The following is a 23,365-nucleotide window of genomic DNA, read 5'->3' as shown; positions in this document are numbered from 1 at the left end:
GATTTCATTATTGATTCATTTTTAATGGGGGAGGAAGCTGAGCCGCAGCCAGTTACATAGCAACATTTACAGTTAAGTGGCTGTGTTCGGTTTGAATTTTAATGGAGCTACATGTGAGCACGTGCATTAAATATTCAGGGCAAGGGAAACATCTGGGACTGCTGGCTGGATGCTGCACATACGATGGAACATGAAGCATCCTCCTGTTGGACGCATCTTTGTTGATGCCTCTTGTCATTACATATTTCATTTCATGTTAGCCTCAATTACTCTGTGTATAGCATGAAAATAATGAGATGAGGCTCCTTAAAATATAATCTCTTTGCCAATCCTTTGAACCACAGGTTGGAAACAAAGGCAGGACACTCCAGGACAGGGTAAATTGGGAGAAGACGTGCTTTATGTCGGTTCTCCTACCTCGGATACTCTGGGCCTTTGCAGGGCTTTTTCCCTGAAGGGAAAGATCGGACCTCAGGGCCATGGTCCAACTTTCTCTTCATCTGTGAGAGGAAAAGAAAAAGAGATAGAAAAAACATTAGAAACCACCACAGCACAAGACTGGCAAAGTCTGAATATAAAAACGCACAGAAAAAAAACAAATTTTTGCATGACACATCACTTCCCTTCTGATAACTTTCTTTCAGAAACAGAGTCACTTTACTTTTAAGTAAGAAGCCAACACTTGAAAAGCAAATCTAAGAAAGGACACGGGTCAGGGAGGTTTTTAGAAACAGTGGTGGAAGCAGAAAATTGCTTTTGCGAGTTACAGACTTTGTTAACATTATGTCTGAAATTCTGCATAGTAAAAATACAGGCGCCACAGTCTTGCAACAGCTTTATGCAAATAGATAATTAAACTTTAATGCATAGGCGAGAGATTCCACTTATTAACATGTTCCATAAAGCACAAAGATACGAGCTAGCTGTAGATGAAGCAGCTCAACATTAGGACGTAGTGGCACACAAAATAGGTGCTCCTTTTACAATGCTACGCTTCATTTTGATTGCGTTCCATGTTGACGCCACATCCAAATGATGTCAAGGCAACCAGACACCCAATAATACCCAGAGGCAAAGACATGACACCACAGCTTGAATCATACCGATACTCTGGGGGAAAAAAAACAGAGCAAGTGAGTTGTTTATTATTCTCTATCACCTGAATGTGCGTTCACCACGCAGTCTCTGTTACCACCTACCCTACTGCACAAACAAAGGAGCCTGTGTGAAGGCCTGGGCAAGCCAATTTTCTTCATCCCATTGCTGCCACTCTCTCTGGCAAGGCTTCTCAACACACATGCAAGTGATCACCATCTCATCGCCAGCCACTCATGAATAAACAAGCCAGCTGGATAAGTGAGTACTGATTTTTGGGCTCTAGCCAAGATTAGATATACAATGTGACAGGATGGCCCTTCTTCTTTCATTCATTAAATATGTCTATGTTTAAGTGAAAGCTCTGCTAGATTTGTAAGTAAAGCCACGGCTTCTACAAAGACATAAATCCAATCCGTTTGTCTGCTCTACAACTGTAAACGAGCCACAATGTAAAGATACCAGCAAAAGTATATTGTCATATGCCTGTTATTGATCGGATAATAAAAAGCCAGAAAACAGTACAAAATGTACATCAGCTTCTAGAGGCCAAAGATAAATTCATTAGATCGCCTGTTTTGTATGATATACAATCAAAAACACAACAAAAAACAAAACAATTTAAGCAACAAATGACAGGTAGGAACAAGGGAATGTGTAGAAATTAATAAATGATCATTTTAACAGATTAATTAACTGATCTTTGCACCTCTAACATTAATGATGTATTTGTCCGCTATGGCATGTGGCATGTTTTTCCACAAGATTACAGTACTCGTGGCGCCACAATTTAGGGTCAAAGGTATTTAGTACCAGTTTGTCTACAGCTACAGTTCAGCCTGTCGTGCTGGAAGACACAACTTGCCCTACACGTCTGTCCCTCTAACTTCTGATAATGGTTTGTAGAAACCAGAAACCAAATTTAAATTTAACTTCTTTTCTCCTTTGAGACAAAAACAATGCTCTTTTGATGCCTTTTTTCTTTTTGGTTTGTTATTGTAGTGTTGCATCCTGCACAGGAAAACAACAGTGGACATTTGACTCCATACTGTCTGGCTCTACAGTGGCATGATTATATGCCTCTCCTCGAGATGTGTGTTTCTTTGTTTATCACTATAATTTGGTGAGTGCGAGTGCGAGTGCGTGTGCGAGTGTGTGTGTGTTTGTGCATGTTTGTGCGTGTCCTCTCTGGCCCCTCAGCCTCGAGGGTACAGTGTTGAACCAAGAAAAGGCTTGAGAAGAAATGTTCTTTCTCATACCCCAGAGATGCTGAATCACAAACAGGATATCAGCAATTGAATCCATGAATCAGTAATCAATACAGGATTCCTCTCTGTGTTTAAATGATGATTAAAGATGCAGTGCACGGAGAAAAAAAAAAACTGAGACAACCGAGCTTACAGAAGCATGTATGCATGATTAGCACACTGATATGTACTGCAGGTAGCCCCTCTGGTAGATTAGACTGTAATCTGACCATTGATTTGTGATCTTTTCCTCACATTTCAGCTCATGTGTGAAGCTGCTGACAGGTTCAAGGGAAAAGCCAGAAAATCATAAAGCGATTTATGATGGAAATATATAGAAAAGGCACCAAGAAATCTGGCAAAAACAAAGCGAATGTGGTCCAAATGTTTCAAAAGCAAGGCAGGCATGTTCGACTTGGTTGCTGAATAACATAAAGGGGGGGGTAATAAGGTATTCAAAGTTGTTAAGACCCGGCTCCTCAACCCAACTGCCTTGTTCTTAAAGCGGTGATCTCACTGCAATGGCAGTTCAGTAGCCAAGGAGAGCCTGGGTGTGTGTATGCATGCAGTGGGTTTGTGTGTGTGTTTTGTGTGTGTGTGAGAGAGAGAGAGAGAGAGAGAGAGAGAGAGAGAGAGAGAGAGAGAGAGAGAGAAAAGGGGTGAGTGCTAGCTGGCTTTGAGTGTCTTTGAGAGAGAGAGAGAGAGAGTGTGTGTGTGTGTGTGTGTGTGTGTGTGTGTGTGTGTGTGTGTGTGTGTGTGTGTGTGTGTGTGTGTGTGTGTGTGTGTGTGTGTGTGTGTGTGTGTGTGTGCGTGTAAGAAAACCTCAAACATGTGGGCATGAAAAGATTTTTTTTTAAAAAGAAGCAGCGTATACGCAGCGTCTTCTTGTGTTTCAGCCTGGGAAAGGGTAACCAGAGAGCGCAATGTTTGTAAATCACTACCAATCAGCTGTCCCCTCCTTCTCTAGGCTTCTCCTTCCCTTTCTGGCCAAAAGCACAACAGATGGATACGCAGGGAGTTAATGATATTTTAAAGATAGCAATCACTCTTACATAATGTGTTGATTCATTTCTACGCAGACGAACATCCTGCAGCACCAGTCACTTGAAAAACCTTTTCTCATTTTTCAAGCAGTGTTTCAAGCAGTCATGAAACAGTTTCCTCGTGTCAGTCACGGACACGGAGACACTTGCAATTTCTGAATTCTGAAAAGAATAGAAGAATTTCTCAGAACCACAAATACAATCAAACCAGAAAGATGGGTTTAAATTTGTTTTGCCAATTCAGTTTGTGCTCCTACAAGCAAACAGGGGGACTAAAATCATAAAGCTCTACAGGATGACTTCCGAAACCTGATGTCTTAGAATGTGTAAAACCCCAAAATGGGTGGAGAATAAACAGACATTCAAATCAATAAACTGCTATCCCATGATTGAGAATGACATTCTCAGCCAATTATTAGGATTAAATGAGTACAATACCTCAGCACAAGGGATATAGTCCGATTTTGAATTATATACAATTAACACATTTGTTTACTTCCACTCTGAATTACGGATTCCCTTTCATATCTTGTTTTGTTTTGTTTGTACTCTGCATTTCCAGTTAAAGGGAGCACCACTATATGGCTGCCATCCAGCATAATACACCCAACATCCTTGAGGATATTCTACCTCACGCAGTCTGACACAGTGACCCATTATCTGCTTTTGGAGCCTGAGGCGAGCGCACAATGTCAGGGAGTATTGGCTACTCCGACAGGCTGAAGGCAGACTGATCACATGCATGCATTTCAAGCAGTTACCCTGGTCATTGCGAGATAACCAACTGCTGCATAATGTACAGATGGAATAACCCTGCAAACCGGGGAGGACTGCAGGGGGGAGACTGGCTGGTTCTGTTATTTCCAACAGTCTGTGAGATGGAGATGGAGGTGATATCAGCAGTGTATATGCGGGATATATGTTATAGCTAAAGCATCTAGTAGGTTATGTGAAAGGGAGGACCATAGATGTACAGGTGCAGAGCGCAGCCATCCAACAATGAGGCAAAATGGGGTCTTGCACCTTCCATAAACCCGATTTTCTATTAATCCAAAAATATGATTATAATATCATTTAGTGCTGCAGAATTAAATGGCCACAAGTACCTAAGCCATTTACAGATACAATGACCATCCCCAAATCACAGCAGTGGCGTTTATTTACACGGCCGAAGTTACTATGAAGGAAAGGATGCCAAATCGCTTCGTGGTATCACAACATTGAACGCAGCGCGAACCTAACATTAAGGCCCGGGCAATTAAAGAGGCGTCTCTGGGGGTCTGCTACACTGCTGTTCATCCTCCGCAGTGGCCGTACAATGTGCCGTGAGAGGCGCGCCAAAGATAATGTGGGCGACAGAGCGAGTGGATCATTGAAAATAATAAGGTGAGGATGTGCTGGAGGTTGACACGAGCAGAAATCCTACTTACTTTGTAGAAAATCATCTTTAAAGTGCCGTAGAACCCCATCCTTGTAATCCGGTGTTTCCCCCTTCTTTTTTTTTTTTCCTCCTCAGTGACAATCGGTGAAGTCCAAATCTCGGTGCGTGCTGGGGAGATCGCTCTGACAGTGTGAGGGCAGCGTACTCTCAGGTAAATCCGACGCCGTCTCTGATGTGAACATGCTCGGGCACGTCACCGGACTGGCGTGCATGCAGCAGAATCCCCCGGTAAAGGCATTAGAAATGCTCCGCCGTATCACGTCGACTTAAAAAAAAAAAAAAAAAAAGACAGAAGGGGAGCTAGTTCGATGGGTGAACGATACTGATGCGACGATCCCGGAGGCTTGTGCGCCGCCGACCAGCCTCACCGAGCAGGGAGCGAGCAGATGAGGGAGAAGGAGGGTGACACTCGGCAGAAAGGGGAGGAGTGCAGGGGAGCGCGTCAGAGCGCAGAGCACTGCCCTCTTCCTCTTCACAGGCTGCACGACGGCTCCTCCAAACAGGATCGGATTACAGCCTCCCCAGCGGAGACGGCAGGAATGGTGCAGTCCAACATTCAACACTGTGCGCAGCGCATCCTCCGCAAGCACCGGGGGACACGAGCGCACAGCAGCCGAGGCAGCGCACAGAGACCGGGGCGAGGTGCGCACTTGTCATGTCTTCCGCATCAAAGGCGGACCTCCACTTGTTGAAAGACCAACACGCATCACCCAAGAACTACTGCAATCTCTTTTTTTCATTTTATAGAGGAGGCATTCCCAATTCGAAATAGATTGTATAGAAGAATTCGTTAATGTATGCAGTGACTGAGAGTAACCAAGTACTTTTACTCAAGTATGCTACTCTATTCTTCAACTTCACCACATTATAATGAGAAACATTGCAACTTACTAATGTGCAGAATATTTCCAATTAATTTTGTCAATACAATGATTCAACTGGATGTGCACATCACAATTTGCCGCATACTTCTTGGAGTTGCTTATTTTGTTTAACCCACAGCACAAATCCCAAAAATAATTTTGCATACCGTCATGTAAGAAGACATAAAGCAGCAAATCCACTTCGTGAAGCTGGAACCAGACAGTGATTGGTAGTTTCTGCTTATAAAATGGCTAAAACTATTAATTGATCACCCGAAAGTATATGGAAGCATTTCAAGTTAGCTAAACAATAAGGCTCCAGTGCTATAATAATTCTAATTATATAATACAGTAAATTTAGCTGCAAATATTCCTCTACTTTCCTTTTAAAGGCAGATTTTTTTTTTATCTGTAACGGAGTATTTTTATAGTGTGATGTTATACTTTTACTGACAGAAAGTGAATTAATAAATCACAATACCTTTTCCAAAACTGCATCCACAGATAACACAGAATACTGCACTGCACGGCAGCATTGAAGACTGTCAACATCCCAACTAACACACCACATTACAGAAAACAGTCCGCCATTATCGGGCAACATGTGAATGAATGGATCCAACATCTGCACCTGCTTATTCACAGGCCAATATTTGCGTTTCAGGCTGGCAGGTAATGGCTGAGCGCACCTGCCCAGTTAACAACACTCTGCACCACCGATAGCTTCACACCTCCTATTGCAGCAAGTAAAAATCACCACCTGAAGATGGCAGCTTTACTTTAAAAATACATAAAGACTTTGGTGCAGGTGACCTGCTACGACTTTAAATATCTTTTCAAGGTATCATTGAACCTTCATGTAAACAAACCAGTGATGGTGTTGTGTTTTTTATTTGTGTGTCCATACAAGATAAACACACTAGAATCTATTTGTTTGATTAAGTTGGACAAATTGGGAACAAACCGAAACGGACTTCTCCATTAAACGCGAGGAGTTGCCAATTTATAAACCGCGACATGCGTGTTAATGGCTTCTGAGCATGAGACAACATTATTATTTCCTCCTAAAAAAAATGTTTTTGATATCCAGTGTGAACCAGCTTGGACCAGAGCATGAGTTTACTCTTGACTTCACGAGACATAAGCGGTGGACAATCGAAACAGGAGACACAATGAAGGGTCATGGGAAGGGCTCTATTCACAGGTGATGGAGCATTGAGATCTGGCAGCCTTTCTTCAGACACTCCCGGCTACCACCTGTAATTACTGACTGGCTGAGCACATGGGGAATTTTAGGACAGGCAGGCAAGAGAGGTCTGGTAAAACCTGCCACAATTTGACAGGAGTGTTGTTGAGTTTTGGACAAAAGGAAAAACAAATTGACCTGACAACACAGACTCAAGCTTGTGATTTACCTTCAGTATGTAATTAAAAGCCAATAATCTGCTGTCAGAAAAAAAAGGATAAATCATCATAATCTGAGAGGGGACGACAGGTGTTAGTGGCTAATCTATCAGTTTGCCACCACATTAACACACAGAAGCATTGAAAGGGGTGCATGGGAGAGAGCGGCGTGAGCATTGTCTCTGTGTGTGTTTAAGGTGGCGCTCATGAGAAAGGCTTTCTTGATGCTCTGTGCCGGCCCAACCTTTACACAGCACATCGGAATGCTTGGCATGCGAGAGGGGTTGCACTGTGGCCTTTGAATAGGCCGTGGCCTCCTTTGTCGCTCTCCTTCTGCCAGTTGGTAAAGCATTAACAGAACACCCCCCCTCCCCCCTGATACTGACCTCCTCCTTATCAAAACCAAAATCCTACTGGCGGGACGTGAAGCTGCACAAAGCAGGTGTCTTCTTTTCAAACCAATTTTTAAACATCTTGTTCATTATAATCAACAAACACTTTCAGGTAATAGCGCTCCCATCAGAAGCCGGCTCCTTTTGCTGCAGTATTTGAACAGCGGAGGATGTATAAAAATACACTCATTACATGCAAGCGCAGTCTGTAGCTTGTAGGGAAATGCAAATGCTTTCTCATTTGACTGTGCACAAATAATAGACAACATCAATACCAGGGTTTCAGCATCCTGACGCCACAGATACTGTACAAGCCTGCAGATAAGCTCAGCAGCCTTGAATGTTTGCAGCTACAAGGCTGCATGAGAACATTTTGGCTACAAATCCTAATAATCTTTCTTCCAGTACATTTCTTGAAAAAGTTTGGATGAAGAAATGAATCTATAAAATATCAGAAACTATGGTTGATGTACAGCACAAGACAACAGAAAAATAGGTACCAGAAAGGCATTTTAAAAGCAAGAACAATCTCATAAAATGGAAGGATGTTTAATCCCGATTTAAGAAATCACTTGAGCAATAAGGTGATTTAAATTAGTTGATTAAACAGAGAGTAATCAACAACCATTCATCCTGCAGTTATATAAATGCCAAAAATCCCAGTTTCTGGGTTGTGTGGTGATTTGCAGGCTTCTCTGATGGTAAACTGAATATCTTTGGGTTTCATGTTGTTGGTTGCATCAAAGAGACACTTGAATATGTCAACTTGTGCTTTGAGAGATGTCAAATGGCACTTACAAATGCACCCAAAAAAAAAATCAATTAACCGGGAAAATCATCTGCAGATTAACAATAATTGAATATAATCCTTAATTGATGATCGTTTTTCTCACACAAATTTCTGTTGAGTGACTAATTGAATAATCCTTCCAGCACTAACAGAAATAATAAGTGAATTATAGGCCTAACAGCTGTGTAGCAGGATTGTAGGAATGTGACTGGAGCTTCTTTTCAATCAACAGATGTTGGTGGGGAAAAAAAGGGGCTTTCTTGAGCAAATGTTTAATGTGAGGAGGTGAACTTGAAGGAGGAAAATACCTCTCAGGCAGCGATGCATCACTAAACGGGGCCATGTCATTGTGCGATTGTCCTCTCTGTGGAAAAAAAAAAAATGAGAACCAGGGGGTCTCTGCTCTCAATAGATTTTCCTGAAACGGTGGAGTGTGATCGTCATCCCCAGCCGGACAGATGCAATGCGTGTGGGGGACGTTTGATGAATAAGGAAACCATGGATCATGGCATTCTTCGTACGATAATAATAGCATCATCTGCATGGAGTTGAATTAACATATTCTGCAGCCACCCACGCGACTGCAACATTCAAGTTTGAAGGGGTCAGGTCAAAAAGGAAATTAAAGGAAGAGGCAGAGGTATCTCCCTTGTGACATTAATGGGGTTCATTGAAAATAAATGGAGAACAGAGGTCAGCATTTGCAATTATTGGCAATTATTTAGAAATTGGTGGTGCGAGCAGATGCAGCATTTTAAAATGTACACAAGAGAGGTCTTGAGAAAATAAATGATCTCCGTAAGGAGAATGATAAGAATGTACGACAGCTTGAACACTAAGGAGAGACCAATAAAAATCCAACAAGCCAGTACGCAGTGCTGTCATTCATCACAAGCAAATATGCATGCACTAAATGTGGCACGTCAGAAAGCATGGAGCAAAAATCACGCTGCTAATTATTAGTTTATCATTTAACAGAATCTAAATGAGAATTTTTCCCATGGTGGTGGTGAAGGTCACGTTTGACCACAAATAAAGCCATACAGTGCAGCTGATTATACAAGTATTAAACTGGCTAACAAAAAGACGGTTAAACATTTCGATAGATTTTTGCCATCCAAGCCTGGAAGAAATACATAACATATAATCTATTTTGTGTTGTTTGCGATAACAATAAGCAGAAGGCCAAACATTTCTTAATTTCTTAAATGTACAACTCCACAGTTTTTATGCTGCAAAAGGAGACTACAGTCAAGATGTGGAGGAGCGACCAGTGAATCTCTTTCGATCTGATTGGACAATATGCCCCACCCACTTATAGTGGAAACCAAACTGCACCACAGGTCTGTCAATCAAACACACATGCCCTTTTTGAGGCCTAATATGCAGTTAATGATGGGAATATATTTGGGAAAAAAACTTATTGACTTTGTATTTTGAGAGAAGTTGAATGAGAGTTTACGAAGTTGGAGCCTTTTTGGAACCTGTAGTAGAAGCTTTTATATACAGTCGATGTGGCACACTAACCATCAACAGTTTCCTGTCCAAAATAAAGTTTTGCAGCAGCAGAACAATCCTGTCTGTCCCTCTAATGTTCAAACAAGACTGTGACTTCAGGCTATGACTGAAAAAACTTGTCTTTTTTTTTTTTGCAATTATACACCCATTCTCACATGAGGAGAGGAATATTCAGATCCAGGCAGACTGCAGCTGTTCCCTGTAGGACTACAAGGACACCAGGATATCATCCAGGTGTCCTTGTAGTCCTGCTGGAAAAAGCATCAAAGAGAAAATTTGTGACCCTCTCAAATTCACAGTTCTGTTTAAAGTCTATGCATCTGACCTACAACACAGCAGCAAAGTTGGACAGTAGTTTTAGATGGCCCTGATTCAGTGAGTGACTTCTCTGAACTACTGTGCCTGTGTCGAAGGAAGGTTCATTTATATAGCACAAAATCACAAGTTTACCACAAAATACTACAATCCCAACAATAAGAGGTACCTTATATCCGTAATCTCTTTATGCTGACAAAGAAGAAAACCTAAACACACCAACAAGTCATGGGAAACTCTCTTCCATGATGGGCAGCCAGACATTACGTGTTGTATGTGTACAGTGAAGATTATAGCAGTCAGGAAACAAAAAGTTTAAACCAGCCAAAAGTGAACATTTAGTCAGCACCGTCTACACGTTTTAAAGCAGCGTTTGACCCTGCAGAGGATGAAACTTTCTCTCATAACTTTCCAACACACTATAACTCAGGAGGAGGTCACATATATATACCCTATAACGGTAAACATTTGCTTGTCACATATATATATACCCTATAACGGTAAACAGCACAGGAAAAAGGTTGCTGTAGAGGCATTACCGTTTCCCTCCATTTCTAATCTTTTTCCCATGAAAGGCCTATCTGGTTTTGCATTTGGATGCAGCCTGAGCTGTCATATCTCATTCAGAAATGAAAGAGGGTTATGGAAATGTGTGTGATGAGCCAGGTGAAACTTGGCCGAGGCTGGCATCAACATTTACACAGAAACGAATAAACCTCTTTAATCATCCAGAATTACCACTCTGCATCCCAGATGAAGCAGAGCGAGCCAATTTGTGCCTGCTGGGTGTTGCCTGTCATCTCCAGCTCCCTAAATATGCTTGAGAAGGTGGTGGGAAACAGAGTGGAGACGTTCTGACAGTGACTTGATCGCCTGCCTTGACCTGAACTCAATATAGAAACTCCCTCTTCATGCTGCCTTTGGTATTTTTTTTTTCCTCTTCTGATACTCATCTCATCTGGAACACAGTCTACCCACACTACCCTTTATTTCTCCAACAAAGCAGTAATTTGCACATTTGCTGTTCCAAATAAAGGGTTTGAAAAGGAAATATGCATGAGAAATATTTTTGCTGAGATTTGACCTTTATCTAAGTGGATCAAAGATCAGAGAAGGCTGTCCAAAACAGGCTGCAACGAGCAGTGAAATAAGCAAATATATTGATCATTCACTCTTTTTTGGGGGCATTATTCTCACCTCTGTTTTTGTAGCAAAGCTAGCAGCAAGGCTCTATGGATGGCAATATTGATAATGACAAATACAATTATAATGGACTGCTGAAAAACATTTTCCACTGGATGAACTTACAGTGGGTACAGAAAGTATTCAGATCCCTTTAAATTTTTCACTCTTTGTTTCATTGCAGCCATTTGCTAAAATCAAAAAAGTTCATTTTATTTCTCATTAATGTACACTCAGCACCCCATCTTGACAGAAAAAAACAGAAATGTAGAAATTTGTGCAAATTTATTAAAAAAAAAAAAACTGAAAAATCACATGGTCATAAGTATTCAGACCCTTTGCTGTGACACTCATATTTAACTCACATGCTGTCCATTTCTTCTGATCCTCCTTGAGATGGTTCTACTCCTTCATTGGAGTCCAGCTGTGTTTAATTAAACTGATTGGACTTGATTAGGAAAGGCACACACCTTACAGCTCACAGTGCATGTCAGAGCAAATGAGAATCATGAGGTCGAAGGAGCTGTCCAAGGAGCTCAGAGACAGAATTGTGGCAAGGCACAGATCTGGCCAAGGTTACAAAATAATTTCTGCAGCACTCAAGGTTCCTAAGAGCACAGTGGCCTCCATAATCCTTAAATGGAAGAAGTTTGGGACGACCAGAACTCTTCCTAGACCTGGCCGTCCAGCCAAACTGAGCAATCGTGGGAGAAGAGCCTTGTTGAGAGAGGTAAAGAATAACCCAAAGATCACTGTGGTTGAGCTCCAGAGATGCAGTAGGGAGATGGGAGAAAGTTCCACAAAGTCAACTATCACTGCAGCCCTCCACCAGTCGGGGCTTTATGGCCGAGTGGCCCGACGGAAGCCTCTCCTCAGTGCAAGACATATGAAAGCCCGCATAGTTTGCCAAAAAACACATGAAGGACTCCCAGACTATGAGAAATAAGATTCTCTGGTCTGATGAGACCAAGATTGAACTTTTTGGCGTTAATTCTAAGCGGTATGTGTGGAGAAAACCAGGCACTGCTCATCACCTGCCCAATACAATCCCAACAGTGAAACATGGTGGTGGCAGCATCATGCTATGGGGGTGTTTTTCAGCTGCAGGGACAGGACGACTGGTTGCAATTGAAGGAAAGATGAATGCGGCCAAGTACAGAGATATCCTGGAAGAAAACCTCTTCCAGAGTGCTCTGGACCTCAGACTGGGCCGAAGGTTCACCTTCCAACAAGACAATGACCCTAAGCACACAGCTAAAATAACAAAGGAGTGGCTTCGGAACAACTCTGTGACCATTCTTGACTGGCCCAGCCAGAGCCCTGACCTAAACCCAATTGAGCATCTCTGGAGAGACCTGAAAATGGCTGTCCACCAACGTTCACCATCCAACCTGACGGAACTGGAGAGGATCTGCAAAGAAGAATGGCAGAGGATCCCCAAATCCAGGTGTGAAAAGCTTGTTGCATCATTCCCAAAAAGACTCATGGCTGTACTAGCTCAAAAGGGTGCTTCTACTCAATACTGAGCAAAGGGTTCAGACCCTACTTATGACCATGTGATATTTCAGTTTTTCTTTTTTTAATAAATTTGCACAAATTTCTACATTTCTGTTTTTTTCTGTCAAGATGGGGTGCTGAGTGTACATTAATGAGAAATAAAATGAACTTTTTTGATTTTAGCAAATGGCTGCAATGAAACAAAGAGTGAAAAATTTAAAGGGGTCTGAATACTTTCCGTACCCACTGTATTTCCTCGCACGACAAGCAGGTCAGAACTTTTACTTCTCACAGTCAAAACCAACAACTGCCAAAGGGATCAAAATTATATCTTTTAAGACATCAACCATTCTCACATTTGTGGCCTTAAATAAAATGTCTCAACAAATATTGAAGAGATTGCCATGAAATTGGATGACGACATTTATGTCCCCAGTGAGGATGACCATTAGTGATCTTCCAAGCTTTAACCTAACCCCACTATCAGGTCATTATTTTAGTTTTCAAAATACTTTGGTTTATAACTAAATATTTATAATTTATGGTTTATGATCCATGTAACATCAGGTACTCTGTATAACTAAAAGTATTTTTGATAAGTGTTCCCCCAGTTATGCAATGGATGTGTTTCCAGTTGCACAGTACACTCAAAAACACAGCATGTTCCCTGATGTTATGATGGAAGAGGAGCTCTGTGCTTAAAAATAGTTCAAAGTTATACGCCAGTGGCACTACTAATAATACTAATAAGCATTCTCATCGAGCCTCCTCTTGAATAGACTGAGGAAGCAGAGGCAAGAGAGTTTCAGGGGGAAATAACGCCATCGCATCAGTAATGCGCCAAAATAAGTTTTCTTGAAAAGTCAACAAGCAGTGCTGTGAGGATGAGACCATGAAGGTGTGACAAACAGGAACAGGAGAAAAAAAACAGCATTCCTTCACTGAATGGTCTGATACTTTAACAACTTGTAGAATGAAGCCCAAAAAAGAGGATAAAGATCACCAGAGAAAGCTGTTGCCGCCGCCTTTTTCTTAACATCAAACCTTCTGGCAGGTGAGTCATGACAGATGAGGTTATCTGGGGAGAATGCAGGTGAAGCATCTTACAAGTTTGTTCAACTACTAGCAGTGGAAAACACAGCACTTATTTTGTCAGTCTCATTTTAGATAGTCATGCTAAGTGGAGAAGAGGCACAAATGGACAGCGATGAAAAAAAAACAAAAGAAATCAAAACATTGGATAGCAGTGAGATACGTGACTCAAATGCTGATTCCCAACACAATTTCCAGAATGTGAAGGGCACATTTGATCTTGTTTAGATGAGTCCACAGGCCACGCTGTGAAAGCCAAGGCTCTCGTCTAAAGTGTCTGTTTGGGATTATTGTTATCGCTGATGGACCACCAGCAGGGTGGGTGATAGCAACCTTTTTAGTGCCCGACATGACTGCTGTCAACGGCCATGTCAGACGGCACAAAGCGGAATTCAAATAATGGCTGGGTTTTGAAAGAGGCATCAAAAAGGCAGCACATGAAAGTTTGTACAACTGTGGTTATGGCTGTCTGTTGGTGATGGTGAATGATGCAACATAACAGCAATGCAGACTGAAGCGCACAGATTGGACTCAAGCATACTTAATCTAAATGGAATGACTGAAGCCCAACCACAGGCTGTTATTGTTGTTCTACTTTTGCAAATGCAGGTTTAACTTGTCAAAAAGTGGCACATATCAGACATTTTAAGTAACTATGCTGCACATTTATAAACTGTGTATGAGTACATTTTAATCAAAGTGTGTGAGGGTGCAAAAAAAGGAATCTGTAAATGTGGAGAAAATTTAAAGAATCACTTTGAAACTTAATTTGCTCAAATTAAGATTAATAAAACAGGTTAGGTATTTTACACATTTAAGGACAATTTGACAACTTTCAATTCAATTTGAAATGATTCCTTTGCATGCTACTTCAATATATACATGTTTTAATGAATTTAATTTAATACAAACTTAATTTTTAACTGTGTAGCCATAAACAGGTGAAATAAAATCTGAAATTCTAAACAAACAGACTTCTAACTCTCCTCTTGTGGCATACTTCAAAAGCAATGGGAAAGAAATGCCTTCATACAAATGGGATGCTTTAGCCTGCTATTGTTTCTATCAAGGGCGCATTGCGACTCAGAAATGTTTGTAGTCACTGTTCACATTAACAAACAGACAGAAGTGGTGAGCTCTGAACACAAAGGAGGTGGAGCTTTTACCAAATACAACAGCCTGCAGAAAACTAAAAAAAATACTTGTGGATAAAGAATGCAAGAAAAAATGATCCTAAGTAATGCAGTTTGTGAAGTATATAGAAGCACGGGATCATATTCAACGCGTTTAATCTGCCACCAGGGTCAGGCTGAGGATCAAGTGCCATTTTTGGCTGAGGCAATCGAATAGAAAGAATCTTGGTTACAAGTTTTATACTGTATGAGAGAAAAAGCTAATCTTACTGGAGCATGACCAGACAAGACTTGGTCATGCTATAACACAGTAAAGGCCTAGTATTGAGGGAACTGAATGAACTTTTAGAAAGCGTGTCTACGTGGATGAAAGTGATGCATCTTCAAAGATTTAAAAGGCTACAGAGAACGACAAGAGTTCAAGGGTCTTAAATGTTTCATTTCAGGGAGGCTAAAGAAGCAGTGAACCCTGTATGACTTGCATGTTTTGGTCCCACTTTCACACACACACACACACACACACACACACACACACACACACACACACACACACACACACACACACACACACACACACACACACACACACACACACACACACACTGTATATATTGACATGTGGGAGAATGTGCATGTGGTTGTACTCATCAGCAGCAATTTTTGGTTAAAGTGGCAAAAACAAAATGTAACCAAAGTTCAACCATAGAAAATTACAACAAAAACACAATCTACTAACAACAATCAGACGTATATTACATAAACCTTGTCTTCAAATTTAAATAAAACCAGCTGAAGAAGAAGCACTGGACTGTTTACGTATAATAAATGTACTAACTAGGCCTGTAGCAGTGATTGGTAAGGCTGATGTCACAGGTGTTTGCCATATGTCCAGGAGGTGGAAATGCGTCTGGCTGTGAGAGGAGGCAGCGTGGAGCCTCCGAGGAGTTCCATCACATGCTGGGAGACATAAAGATGGATAGAGGACAGAGGAAGAAGCCCGATGCTGCCAGAAGGAAATCTTGAATGAAAGGATATGCAATTCATGTGAAAATGGAAGAGTGTGGCAAACCTTTTGTTTACCATTACTCAACTACAGACAAACTTTTTACCTCATGTTCATCTCACATCTGCTACGAGAAGTTGGCAAGCTACGTTGCAAAAAGGCCAAAGTTCAGCAAAATTTCTGCTGTTAAGTCATTGATTTAGTTCAGCCGTTGCTGCAGTGTTTTCCTCCTCCCTGCCTCCAACTCGTATAGCTTCTGACACATACTCCTGGAGCCCTCCTACACACTAGAAAAACATACTTTTACTTCCTATCCTGCAGAGGATGAATGGGAGAAGTACAGTATATTAGGTAATTTGGAAAAGCCCCTCCAGGAGCTGTGGTGCGTGTGTCTGTTGATTTGTTTGCTCATGTGCAGTGTTCTATGTCATGCATAATGAATACCTTGAGAGCCCTACAACAGCAGAATATAATGCAAAGCCATACACCATATACCAAAAAGTCTCTGGGTGACTGTCAAACTTCTAAAAACAACAACATTACTTTCAGGAACTGAGTTTCCTAGTTTCACCATTTTGTTGGCTTTGACAGTCATGTATTTTGTAGGAGAAAACATGGGTGGTAGAATGGTTCAATTTTGTTGTTATTATTAACAATACATGCAATTGTATTACCATTTTGGACCATTTTTGTGCCTCTGTTCTGAGAGAAATAAATTAATTAATAATATGCCTACTCTTACCCTTGCTGAATTGTTGATCTTGGACTACACAACGCCTTTAATAATGAGCAATCATCATCATCATTTCAGATTAAGGTCAAGAGCGCTGCCTTAACCTGAAAATATCTGACCATTTAACATAGGTCAAGCTATGGCAAGCTTTACATGCAAATCCTAACCTTCTGGCTGGAAGTGTATTGTTGGTTCAAGCTGTCAATTGTCCCACTTTATTCTCAGAAATGTGTCACTCATCTTGAGGAGCTGTCGACAGCGAAAGAGGGTAAGCTAACCGGCATCTGTGGAGCTACTGCAGGCACCGAAGCAGCAGATGGCAGAAGAAAAGTAAACATGCCTTCCTATTTAAATGGTGCAAATCCTCCTGGAGCCAACCAGTGAGCACAAACACTCAAAAATGTTTTGCTGTTCACATTTGGATTGTTAAATCTCAACACAAAATTTACATCAGATCATCAGAATGACACAGCAGCACTTGACTGCAATTAGAGGGCTTTAATCTCTTAAAGAGGGACAAAGTTTTTACAAGTTTAAAGGTCCCATATGGTAGAAATTCATATTAGCATTTTCTTCCTACTAATTCTACATAAATACAGTGAAAGTGTCAAAATGCTCCGTCCACAGAGAAATGCACACAGCCTGTATTCAACAACTATGTCGTTTGGACTTCCCTAAGCTTGTGATGTCACGGGGAGTTTGTGATGTCATAAACTCCTGCTAATGTCCGCCCTCAGCACAGCCCACAGTCCAGACTTGTATCTGGAAGAAAACACTAAGTAGTCTTTACGTCACATAGCTGGCAAGCTATACCGAAATACCGAAGAAAACCTGTGATTGGTCTGGGGGTGTGTCTCTCAGAAAAGAGTCAGCCAATCAAAAGAGAGGGTCACTGATATCAAAGTGCATTAAAGAAACAGACACAAACCAGCCTGTTCTTGGTAAAGCTCCAGATAAAAGCTTCAGAGAGGAGATGTAAAACTATAGTCAGATGGTTTTTGGTATTTACAACCACAAAATCAACTGGAAAGTGTCAAATACAGGACCTTTAAGAGCCGTTATAACTTACGTCTATCTAACGATCTTCTACTGCTTGTGTTGGTTAGATGATTGTCACTTCTTTTATTATATAGGACTATTTGACATGTCACGCTGTCACATCTTTTCCTCGACTTTCCCCAACAAAGAACCTACATGGCTAACCACCCAGTCAAGGAAATGAGCACGAAAGTGGAAGTGAGGCTGGAACAACTTCCCCAAAGTAGATTTCTCTCCGCACACAGTCATACTCTCGCACCCGAAATAGCATGGACGGCTTTAATGTTTTTTCTGCTGAGAAACCACACTGTGTTCTTTAGGGGATGTTGGCCTGCATTTAAAAAAAATTGTGGCACACAACTCGGGGGTCAATAAAGCACACAGAGAGAAAAGTATAGTTAACTGAATCAGCACTGTATTCAGAGTTGTTTTTTCAAGCCTCTCCATCTACACAGTGTTTTAACGCTACATAAATTTGATGACATGATAAACTGCTTAAAGTGATGCTGTAGCATCGACCATTCATGAACTCTCAGTAACCTCCGTTAAGGATGTTAAAGTCAAAGGGAATCATTATTTTCAGTCACTTTTTATTTTCTCTTCCCTGTTTCATGACCCTAAAGTCAAATTCACCTGAAATTCAAGACACAAAATGTCAGGCGAGTCAGGCAGCTGCTTGAAACGGGTTCCTATGAAGGGCCTATGTTTTGCTCTTTATCTCATTTTGAGGGTCTTTGGCAGTGTTTGTACTGCTCCTTATGGTTGTTGTGCTTTATGTTTCAATTGAACAGATGGGTACATTTCAAGTTAAAAATTAAGGTGGTATATTGACATGTATTTTGTTTTTGTCAACATGATATTTTAACTTCTATCACAGTATGCAGGGGGTGCTTTCAAGTTAAACAGATATTTTAAGGATAAAAAAAACCCCGTATATACTATGACACCATTGGCTTTCCCTACTTTCCTTTTGCATCTTCCTCTGTAAGCGGAATACGTTGCGTGCTACTTTGTTCTAAGATGGCTTCTATCAAGCCAACATTTATCTTTAAAGTATGGACCTGCTTTTTTTCTTACCGTCAAGAAATTCCCTGAAAAGGTAAAAACTCACTTCTCCATACTTTGACTTCCCCAGTCTCTGTGCACTCAGCCCAATGCCCATATTTATATTTTTAAGACATAAATCCTTACCAACAGGTTATAGTACTTTGGGTGTACGGTACTAAACAGCTGTGGATGTGGTTGTGTTTGCTGTGTTTGGAATGTCATAACCAATACAAACTTCATTGCCCATGTTTATCATACTAAAGAAGAATGCCAGTCACTGCATATGTGCAGCTCACTTGATGGTTTTTAACAAGAAAAATATCTCATATAGAGTTTTTCAACAAACATGAACATAAGCAACTGATGCAAAACCTTTGACCTGCACTCTGACTCTTACTTCCCCTTATCATGCCCTCTATTGATCAATATGTCCGACAAGCCAAAAAGTCATCATTAGCGAAACCTTCCCCAACACTGTTCATGGATAGGAGGTGGACTCACTGCACCAACTCAGCCTTGACCCTATAGATGACCTTTAAATTTCACAATAGGCAGCCCACAATAGCTGCCATGTGCCTCGTGGTTTAATCTCCACAGCCCATCTGCTGCGGCTGCTTGCTGCGAGTTGAATCTGGGAGAGGAGAGGGAGTGCCCATCTTCCCTCTGAAGCTCATGGGTGCCTGTCTCACTACATCCTGTGGGACAGCTGTATGGTAATGTGCACGAGAGGCCGGGGACAGCAGCAGTCACTGGGATTGCCAGGCAGACGCAGAACAAGGAACCCCTTTTCAGTGGGTAGCCAAAGGCATGAACTTGGCAGATTAGACATTCAGGAAACAAATGAGGCTCAATCACAGACGGGCATCCCGAACCAACAACAACAGCCCAGCACACAGGGCTGGAGAGACAGCCCAAAAAAAAGAAAACAAAAAGGGAAAAATATTAAACTGTTTGAGGGTTGAGACCGAAGAAGTCTTTCTGCTGCCTCGTTGTCTTCTTTCTTTTGGTAATTAGACACATGCAGACAACACAGAGCGCATTCTTTTATCTTCAAGAATCCCTACATACTGTAGTAAAAGAAAATGCATAATTAAAATCCTGTCCTCTGAACCACCACTGCAGATGTCTGTAGCTCAAGATACAGCAGACTGCCGATTAGTGGCCGTTGATGTCAGATATCTCAGGTTAGGAAAAATCGAATCAATAATTCAAGGCCAGGCAAGTTGCAGACCTAATCCTGACGTGACGATGACGAAGGACAGGCAGGGTTGTGGGCAGCCGTGGAGGACCCCAGCACCCCCCCCCCACCCTCCCCATCTATCTGTAAACTGTTGCCTGGCAACAGGATTCGCTCTTGCTGGCCTCCAGGCTGCAGTGTGCTGCCTCTGGCCTCGTCCAGGGAGAAGGCTCTTGTTTTGTATCAGTCAAACCTATTCTGGAAAATGGAAGCAGGGCTTTCTATTCATTATTGAATTCAGCAGCAGTTGATAATGAAGGCTTCAATTCCTAAATAATAAGGTACATTTTTTTTATCTCAAATATGAAATAAAATCATAAACTGGGTTCAGTATGTGCCACAAATGTCTTGCCATGCGTATGCTGACTCTTTGCCACTCCTCTCGCTCAGCTAGCAACGGCATGAACATCAGGCCACAGGCCTGACAGGCAGGAAACAATCATCTTTAAAGGAAACAGCCCAACCTCCAGAGTTTCTCTTTTTCCCTTCCATTATTGGCCTTGCCATATGTCTCTGATGCACACAGTAACAATGTTGCTCAATTGTTATGCAGAGGGGACGAGCTTACAACAAATAGATTGTTACCAAGCATTCAGACAGGCTCTGAAAAAGCCATATCATCTGTGCTTTTTTCTGTATTGTACTTGGAGACACAGAATGTCATCATCAAATGGTAAAATTATATAAAAAAAATTTCAGTGGAAGATAAAAGCTTGTGGAAGAAAAGGGAGAAGAAGGTTTGGTCAGGAGTTGCTGCAAAAAAACATGCACCTCAGGTTAGTTGGCGCCGCAGTCGTGGCAGCCTGTTGCAGCAGCTCCCCCTCGGGATGCTGCTGTAGCAAAAGAATTTCCCCTCGGGGATTAATAGAGTACAATAAAAAAAAAAAATGTTTTTTTTTTTTTTTTTTTTAATTCTCATTTTGGCTGAGAGAAAGCTGACGAGATTTCAACTTTGCGGGCTCACCTCACTAAATGCCTTTACATACACGCTGAACTTTACCTGCCAAAAAAACACACCTTTTCTTCATAAATGAGCAAACACTTGAAAGTCAAACCATTTTCCCAGAGGTACAACATGTCCAAAGCATATCTGAAGGTGAGCTAGGAGTGTAAGAAGGTAGGAATAACTACCAGTTAAAACATGCCTGCACCAAAACTGCTCTGCAGAGTCCTGCGGATCCTTGAATCACTTATTTTTATATAGTAAGAGTTAGTTACAGCTGCATTCACCTTCTTCTTCCAGTGTGAAATCAGTTCTTAATTAATAGTAACAAAGTGCGAAATTTGTGCGAAAAAAAAAACTTTGGACAATGTCCACATAATTTGTCTCACTCACGACTGCTGAAAGCTCATATTAGCTCCAGAAAGCATTTTATGCCGAAAGAGAGGACTGAACTCACTTAAGGAAGCTATCTATTTCAGGCCGGAACGAACAGGAGGAATGATTACAGCCAGCAAAAACGGTTCCACTGCTTTTAAGGGTACCAGACTAACTGAAACCAAAAGTAACTGTCTTAAATGACTCTCTCCCTGCTTTGTTTATGTCTATAATATGATAATAATATTTGGGTTTTAAGTAACTTTTTGTTATTCAAAAACAGCCCTTGGGTAACAGTCACAGGCAGTTTTGTCTTATTTGCATAAATAGAATAAATATCGATATTTAAAAAAAAACAACTGGCATTTGCCACAGGGCAGCGGTGCCAGTATGTGGTCCAATTTAAAGTATGATGTTTATACTGAGCATACAATGATGTGGTTACTCCCCATCTCTACCTGACTGAGATTATCCAGGGCTCTGGGGTTAGGTGTGCCTTTGGCTTCCTTCAAACTGCAGGCAAATCGGATTAGTTTCTCAAAGCAGATCTTCAGGACAGACTGTCCGCAATGTTATTTGAAAGTGAGCGGATCGAAATTTGGTGTGTCCACACATCACCACCATATCTGCATGGGTTGCAATGGAAACCATCCTGCAACATATTTCTTGATTAATTGTCCTGTTGCGGGAGGTTCCTTCCAACTTTGTCTGGACAGAAGCCTCCTCCCCAAAGTGCCAGCAGACAATTTATATCAGCGTCTGTCCACAGACTGTTCTCGTTGTCCTTCATAGTGCCGAAATCTCAACTCTCTCTTAGCGCTCCGCTAAAGGTAGCATAGATTCTGCTCACTCTGTCACTCTGAAAATGACATCAACAGATGTCTTGCGTTGCGAGTGACACAGGAAATCTGATCTGAGCCACCACAGCATCAATACATTGACGCATCTGTAGAAATCTGATTGAATCACATTTCAAACCACCTCTAGATGTGGTTTGGGTCTGATGTGCAAAAATTGCATTTCATGTGTTTTCTTGCTGTCCAGACTTTCAAAAATCAATCTGAATACAGTCTGGATATGAAAATAAACTGATTTATGTTGGCAGTCTGAACAAGGCCTTAAACTCTTTCAATATATTCTCAAGTTTCTGCCATGTCTGCAACAATTGATTTTTTCTTTCACATTTCAAGATGAAACTGCTCACATTTAAGGCCTGCGGCTAATTTCAGTCTCACTTTCTAAACATGAAGGTCATTACATTCATTCAACTTTTTAACTGCTCCTGTATAAAAACACAAACTGTATAATTGAATGTATTGTGCTTACCTTGAAAAAAACGGTTTTACAACGTAGCTTCCTGTTTTACCGTTTGTTAAGGGCCCATAAATGATATAAAATGCTTTAAAAGCCTGGCAGTTCCATGGGTAGTAAAACCCTGAGTTTTAAAACTTGAATTTGTATTTTGGCAAAAGGTGCCAGTGTAGCTCAAGAGATGGAAATATAAAACAATACTTAATGAGGGTCATCTGATATTCACTGGTTTTTACTTTAAAGAAAAGTACCCAAATAAAGAGTGACATTGTCATGTCTCTCCATGGACATACAAAAAAAGAAAAAGAGGTCAATTCTAAGCTTGCAAATTTTGCTCTTCTTCGTAGTGATGAGAACAAGCAAATGAACTTGGTAGCTGGCGCTGACTTGGCAGGTGCATCTACAGCTGGCTAGAGGATGGAGCAGAAGCTCAACCTGGCCACAAGGCTCTCTGGCGGCCCCTGTGGGGTCCCGCTCTCCCACGCTCATCACAAATTAGAGAGGCCAGTTGGACTAAATCAGCACTTTCTCTTCTCCACTGTAGCATGCTGATGTAGCGGGAAGGTGTGAGAGAGGCCCTGAGAAGATCAGGGGAGATGAAGCATGAAGTGCACATGTGGGCACTGTGAGCCTTAAGCGACTCCGCTCGATCAAACTTCATCTTCA

General features: G+C 41.4%; 1 protein-coding gene across 5 annotated transcripts in view; it reads right to left on the bottom strand.

The window, feature by feature from the left end:
- The window catches only part of fbxw7 (F-box and WD repeat domain containing 7), a 118,364-nt gene that overhangs the window by 22,636 nt on the left and 72,363 nt on the right, over positions 1 to 23,365 (bottom strand). For 4 of the 5 annotated variants that reach the window (XM_069689241.1, XM_069689242.1, XM_069689240.1 and 1 more), the window contains one exon: positions 418 to 500. In XM_069689241.1, the coding sequence (XP_069545342.1) occupies positions 418 to 500 (83 nt within the window). Of the gene's footprint in view, positions 1 to 417; positions 501 to 4,815; positions 5,219 to 23,365 lie in introns of those variants that run through there. The other variant, XM_069689244.1, reaches the window with a different exon arrangement.

Source organism: Brachyistius frenatus, unplaced genomic scaffold (assembly GCF_029030835.1).
Source record: "Brachyistius frenatus isolate BFR_SWC_R1_liver_20210118 unplaced genomic scaffold, ASM2903083v1 Contig_7, whole genome shotgun sequence".
Taxonomy (NCBI): Eukaryota; Metazoa; Chordata; class Actinopteri; family Embiotocidae; genus Brachyistius; species Brachyistius frenatus.
Note: the sequence above shows the minus strand (reverse complement) of the source record. Positions and strands in the feature narration are given on the sequence as shown.